Source organism: Hyposmocoma kahamanoa, unplaced genomic scaffold (genome assembly GCF_003589595.1).
Source record: "Hyposmocoma kahamanoa isolate Upper Pololo Valley unplaced genomic scaffold, ASM358959v1 134, whole genome shotgun sequence".
Lineage (NCBI taxonomy): Eukaryota > Metazoa > Arthropoda > Insecta > Lepidoptera > Cosmopterigidae > Hyposmocoma > Hyposmocoma kahamanoa.
In genome coordinates this window covers 1,817,691-1,825,075 of record NW_020653477.1, presented here as the reverse complement: position 1 = coordinate 1,825,075, position 7,385 = coordinate 1,817,691, and the positions used below count along the sequence as shown (strand labels likewise).

Here is a 7,385-nt window from a genome sequence, read left to right as displayed (position 1 = left end):
CTTTTAGCAACCTTTAAAAAGAAATAACATGTGACAGACATAACACTAATGCGAGGAGTAAAAATAAACTATCTGTTCTTGATAGTCGTCTTAACATAGTTAATTTTTTAAAGTCCAAATTCACTTGAAGGGTTATGTATACGCCTTCATACTCGTATAAATATAATAAGGTAATTTACCATTCACGGGGTTTTATACAGCTTCTGAGTACTAGGATGACAAAAATCCGTGTGGGTGAACCATTTAGCTGTTGCAGGTTGTTTCGATCTATGGTATTTGAAATAAAAATTGTAAACGATAAATGTGTACAAACGTTCATTTACAAAGAACAGTGGCATATAGTGGAACATAGCCTTGACCTTCTCCTTACAAAAGACCCGTGCCCACTGTTGGGATCTAATACTTTAGAAACTTTTGCAGGAATGGAAGCAACACCTCACAAAAGTTTTATAGCAATCAGATAAATAATTATAGAATGTATACGGGGCAAATATTGATGCATTTATTTCAACGTAATATAAGGGTAAAGGTGCTGGTGAAATTATAGGCACATGGGACTTGCCAACTTATGCCTCAGGGTGACGGGCGCAGTGACAATGCTCCTAAGATCTTTGTGATTTCATGTTTTGATAGGCACTGCAACGGTTAAGGACAGGTGTTGACGCGCACGACTTGCTCGTTTCGTCATTTGATATCACAAAAGAAACACGTTAATAATGATATAAAATAGTGTCTGAAAACAAAACTTTGGGTGTGTCTAGTTACTTCTTATTTCCAATACAAATACCGAAATGAAATTCGAGTATCTTCAAAGGTATGAAAGTACTACAAATTTGTACGGCGGAAAACTTTCAAGTAAATTTTCAGTAAATGCGAAACAATTATTTTCAACAGACTTAGGACTAAAATTTTTGTTATATTTTGCACGCTTTATGATTACATTATATAGTAGTATACTTATGTAAGTAATATAATATCAAACTTTGTCGTAGCATAATAAATATAGAGTGAGAGTTAGGAGCTGGTATTGACAGCAATTTGATTGATTGTGTGGGACGGAAAAAAGAAATTCATTCTTGTAAAAGTGAAAATGGAGAATGCCTTTTGGGAATTTTTATTTTACCATATAAAATTGGAAAAATGTGATCTTTGTTTTGTGTATCTTTGTTCCAGATATTTATTTTTTAACATTACAGAGTCCAACTTTTTGTTTACGTCTTTCTGAGTAGGGTTAATGGAGTTACAAAGTAAAACTTTCTCATTTTACCTGAACTCAATCTCAGACAACTATGAAAATTTTAAAAGTACAAGAATACATCGCATTTTTGTCCTTATCTAATATTGAATATAATACACAATATCATTATGACTTGTTGTAAAAAAGTCTCTTTAGAAAGGAAAGACTTCCCAGAACCGAAATTTCGGTCAGGTAAATTAACGATCGTAAGCCACCTAGATTTATCGCTTCGTCACTGACGAGAAACGTATTTATATAACAGAAAAGAAAGAAGAAAGTATTACAGTGTGAAAGATGACGTGGTGACCAGGATCTTTGATGAGATGCTTGATGGTTTGGTCATGTAGAAAGTATGTTAATAGATTGAAGACACAAATTTATAGAGAGAATATCGACGGAAACGTAGAGAGAAGTAGACCTCGAACATGTCTCGATCAGATTGAGAATATCCTAAGGGCATATATGAAGAGGAGGCGAAAGACTATGAGTTACTCATACATAACCGCTCACGCGATACATGCAGCCGTAGACGCATACCACACCTAGAGGTGCCGGTGATGATTTTATACCGATTTATCGGATATCGAAGTTATAACAGGTAAAAGAACTAATATTAATTGCTATTTCGGTAACTACTCTAGCAAACCATAAAGTTTTTAATGCCTGGGTCTGTCATTTAAAAAAATAAACAACTTCAAAAATACGTCACGACAATCGTGTGAATTATTGTTTGGGCTTGATATTTCGGTGTTTATTTATTGAAAACATATCGTAAGTAGCGATTTTTAAGTTTACCCTGAATATAAATGTTTATAAACTATACTTCAAGGAGTAATAAACGTTATAATAAACATAATAAACGTTAGAACCACTCAAACGGAATATTATCATATTTATTCAAGTACACCAAAAATTTCATTAGGGCTTTTTAAGTGCAGGATTGGCGGTGTATTACTGCATTTTATTTGAGATGTTTTTGTTGGTAGTACGGAGGGTATTTATTTAGCAATGCAGAATAATAATTTTTATTTATAAAAACTTGTATTTAAACTGAATGCTTTTCTAATTTGCGAAACCAAATTGCCGCCATTTTGCGGTACGAGGAGCGCATCGCGTGAGCGGATATACTTCACGCCTTTTCCCCATAGGGATATTCCGAGGCAACAGGAGGGGACCCTTGCTACGATTCTGACACGTATCTTACCTTTGACCTGGCCTTCCTTTAGGACGTCTTCAATTTGGTCATGGTAAGTTCGCGTTGGTCGGTTGTTACTGACCTACATGAGTTACTCACCTGTGGCAAATTGGCACACAACTATATGCGTGAGAAAGAACACGCCCGCACTCCACATAGCGCCAGAACGAGGCAAAGCCCCACCCGAGGCTTCATAATCTGAAACAAGTAGATTCCGTTAAATAAAACTCTTTAGTAGGCAGGATATTCACTACCACTGAAGGTGCAATGGTTCCTTAGACGGTTCTTTGTAGGGAGTCACTAAACGTATTAATGCGGAATAGTCTTTAAGTGTTTAACCACACTGATTATTTTTAACTGCATCCGTGACCGAACGGTTACCATGCTGATCTGTCACGCAGAGCTGCTCACGTGAGTTTGGATGTAATTTGTGGTTCCCGTGACACAGGATTTCCCTACTGCGGAGCTATGAGCGTTATGTTACTTGTCGCCGATTCGCCGTTAGTGTCAATGTCAAATATGAAACGTCATTCGTATCATGCGTCTTTTAATGTTGATGTCGGACGGAAAACAGTAGTATACTCCCAGGTTCATCGCCAATATGTCGAGACACGTTGGTACGAATCAATGCGATTCTGTGTTAATAAGTGTGGCAACTCCTTTAAGAGTCTTAGGCAATAGTTTACCACCAAAGTCCAATGACAAGACATTCCATTAATAATTAAATTATCACAAAACTTCTTGAAGATCTATATCGAAGTTTGAACTTGTAATCTAGTGCTTACAAACACTATTTCTGTTGTTAGAAAAGAGACAATCAGAACGTCTTCGAACACCATTGTCAGCGTATATTTCTAGGATAACAGATGAATACCAGAAAATTATTGTGTAATAATTATTAATACAAGGATTAAACACAAAGAAAAATTCCTTTGATCTGACAAGAATCGAATCTGCGTCTGTTTTGCTGAGCTACAGATCGAGTAGGCTTTACGAATTTTTCTATGCGTTTATTACAGATCTATGTTTTACAATTTGTCTGTTTTGCAGTAGCGTCACCTGTGAGAAATCTTTGAAAGTTTTCCTTCGCTCAACGGGGTAATTTCACAACAATTAATTTTATAAATTATTGTGTGTGCTATGACTCGAATGAAGTCATAACGGTTTATAGTAACTGTATCGTTATTTCAACATTCCTACCGGCGCAAAAATACGAATACACTAAACATCCTCGATCGTCATCAACAGCGTATGCTACTTTACAAACACAACGATTATATCAACAAGTACAACCATTGCTACAACAATTTTATGTAATGAGTTTAATCATGTTGTCATTGATTCAATTAGAAATTTGTCGAATAAACTAAAAAATCTATTTGATTGAAAACCATTTCTTTCATTACATCATAAGAGACGTGTTGGGTTAAATTTATGTGTTTTTCATCTGTAATACGGAGTTGTCTGGCACACCCTGGGTAACAATAGTCGAGTACGTTATGCCGATTGGAAAATGATTTCACGACACGATAAGAAGATCTGTGATACAAAAGAAATGTTCTAGAACATCATCCACAGCTTATAATTCCTAACGGCTTTATAATTTTTCACGTCGTTATTCATTGCATCGATATTCATGGCAGCGGCCGCATGTGGATTTGACCGACTGCTCAATTTGTACGCAGCCTCATTTCACGTCACCTCAAAACACTCAGTTGAAACCAATCGAAATATTTGTTTTAATTTTACATTTGATTATAGGAGAAGGCATTTTAGTGAATAAATTTATTGTGAGGCTGTCGGAGTAAATGGTGTCAAATTTTCCATCTCTCATTTATTGGTTTTTAACCAAGAGGTTATACGTTCGGCTGTGTTTTTTGTAAGTATGTTTTCAGATATCTTCGTCAATTGTGGACCGATTTTGAAAAATTCAAAATCCTTTTTTGTTTGGACGGGTGCATTTTCGTGGTGGTCCCTTTGGCGCCAAGTCAGAATCCGATGAGGGGGTCGTTGGTGAATACACGTCCGTGCATTCGCCAATTTCTCCATGAATTGCGTACCGATTTTGAAAGTCTTTTGTTTGAAAGGGTATTCCCTTGAGCTGGTCAATTATGCAGTTCTGAGTTCGTTTTGGCTATCACAAATTATCACTAATTATTTTCCGCAAATAATAGTTGACTTTTCACTTGACACGATATGTATAATCAACAAATCGCCGTCATCAGGACTACCAGGAAAGAAAATATAAGATATACAAAGGAGTCCGTAACAGTCCAGTCAAAACGAAAACAGCCGATAATCAAACTTTTGAGGTCAGTTTGTTTTTAATGAAAAAGTTACATTTATTTATTTGCATTGATGAAATTTTAAATGTTCTTGTGAGCTATGTTGGGGAACTAATCTGCCCTCTTTATAATAACTAACGTAATCGCCATTTTTAGCCAAATTGAGTTACCTGGTACCAGCGAAACGAGATCTACAAACCCATATAATCGTTTTTGTTTCAGTTTTATTGTTATTAAGTTCGTTGTGATAAAAATTACCAAAAAAAAATTTGATATCATTATCTCGAAACTTACCGACATACAAATGCATTATTTATGACAAGGAGGGTGAAAATGAGGAGTTAGTAACGCCAAAGCCATTTACAGTTCACTTAAGAACAGAAACAAAGTAAGTGATGTGGACGAGCACTAAAAATACATAAAACAATGATAAATCAAAGAAAAAGCGCCAAGAACAAGTACTTTTAAATTAAGAATTTCAATTTGAAACCAAACTGTCAAACAAGACTACATAATATCATGGTAATAAACTCAAGGGGACTGCTAACCACAATACAAAACAGCGTTATCGGATATTTAGTACTTATTGGTGCACCAGAAGTCGCGACGAATACCGAATGGCTATTTTTCTAAAAATTTTTTCTATTTAAATTAAAAATTATTTCAAATGTTATTATGCAAAGTGAAAATAGATTATTTGTTGGTATATATATTTCACCAGTTCGGTAGGTAGATAACCAACGTCCATTCTTTCTAGATGACCAAACTAGCAGAGCATCTCCCTCTCTTTCTTTTGTTTTAAAATAAAATGAAAAATTTCTATTGGACTTATTAAATTCCTAATTAACAGAAAACAACATACATTTTGCAACGTCTTCATTGTGGAAATTTCAATCTGAGAAAGCAAATAAGCAACACAAACAATAAACAGTGAAATGAAATGTCTGTGTCATTTTCGTTGTTTTAATCAAACATGTTCTGCATAAGGAACACGTTTAACACGCCCATTTGCGTAGAGGAAATTTTTATAAAGATATAAAATCATACTATACAAAACAAACTTGGCAAAAATTTTAGTAACTGGTGTAATAGATGAAGACGTAAAACTATGATTGGGGTTTGCAACAGCACAGCAGTCAAGCTATATTACTGTACTCATCGCATACAAGCGGGTTGGTAGGTGGTTCTTTCGTTGTGACCCTTTTAAGAAGAGAAGTATGGAAAGGAATGTCTGGAGAAAGACGGATCGGCAGCTAAAAGAAGTGCTGAACAACTGAACTATACTACACTGATCTTAGAGTTGGTTTCGTGCTCGTATGATGTCCTTAGCAGCGCTCTTCCTCAACTTCCACCAGTTGCGATGATGATAACTTGATTTATTACCGAACAGTGTTTAAGTACAGTACAATACCACAGTAAAACAGAAGCGATATTTCACACACAGCGAAATAGAACTACGCAGAGTGCATTAAGTCTACGTCGATGGATGGTTCAAGGCGGACGCATGTTACCCACGATAGTTAGTCGTAGATTATCCCAACTACGAACAGTCTTCAGTTGCAGCAGGGTAAAAAGAACAGCAATATGAATGTTAAAATAAATGAGGGTAGGTGGTGAACTACACCTAAGTGCCGTCTACCTTGGTATCGATGCGAACAGTGTTTATGTTATGTAATGCAGCATCTTATGCGTTTCTAAACAAGAGACCGGTGTCAATTTTAGCGTAATGCGTAAATTGTCCAGAGTTTGCAAAGTTACTTGGTTTTCAAAGTATGTTTTGCAGTAACGTGTTACATAGCAAACGTAAAAACGCAAACGTAGCAACACGGGTTGTATGTGTGAACGCCCTTCTCGCGCCGTGTACGGACGCATATGTTCGTATAATCTTGCTGTGCGCTCGTACAGCGCGGGTCGCATGCGTTATTTATTATACCTTTAGAATTGAAGCGTTCGCTTGGTGTTTAAAGAACGAAAGAAGATATATCTTCCCTGGCCAGCAGATTAAGCTCCGCTGCATACGCAGTAGTTTACTTTAGTTACTTCCGTAATATAATGTCCTACGGGATTCTCATGTGGGGTAAAGCGGCAGATATTCAAACCATATTTGTATTGCAAAAACGAGCGATTCGTTCTGTGTACCGTCTAGGCTCTCGGGTTTCTCTCAGAGAAAAGTTTAAGGAGACTGGTATCATGAGTGTGGCATCACAGTACATTTACGCAAATATTTTATATGCCCGTAAAAATATACATAATTTCAATAAGAAAGAAGATATCCATAATATTAACTTTAGAGCTAAGTCCAAACCCATGGTACCACGATTTCGTTTAACCTAGGTAAACAACTCTTTTATTGGGAACTGTATACGTTTTTACAATAAGATTGGAATCTTATATTAAGTTTGTCATTTCCTATCATATTATAAAATTGAAGACTACGTGTTAGATAAAGATGTATGGAAAGACGACATGGCTCCAGAATCCACACAAATTTGATTCAAAGTGTATTCCATAGCATTTAAGTTTATTTGAAAAGAGCAATCCCTAGAGTTTCTTGCTCGTTCTTCTCAGAGAGGTCAGCGTAGCGAACGAGCATTAGCCTTTTACCTATGGAATAAATAATTTTTGACTTTGACTTTGACTTTGACTTTGACTTTGACTTTGACTTTGA

General features: G+C 36.0%; 1 protein-coding gene across 1 annotated transcript in view; it reads right to left on the bottom strand.

Annotated features, from left to right (window-relative positions):
• LOC113240357 overlaps positions 1 to 7,385 on the bottom strand; it is a 377,235-nt gene that overhangs the window by 55,085 nt on the left and 314,765 nt on the right. The window contains exon 2 of the mRNA XM_026477637.1: positions 2,532 to 2,630. Within this exon, the coding sequence (XP_026333422.1) occupies positions 2,532 to 2,589 (58 nt within the window). The 5' untranslated portion in view covers positions 2,590 to 2,630. The remainder of the gene's footprint in view (positions 1 to 2,531; positions 2,631 to 7,385) is intronic.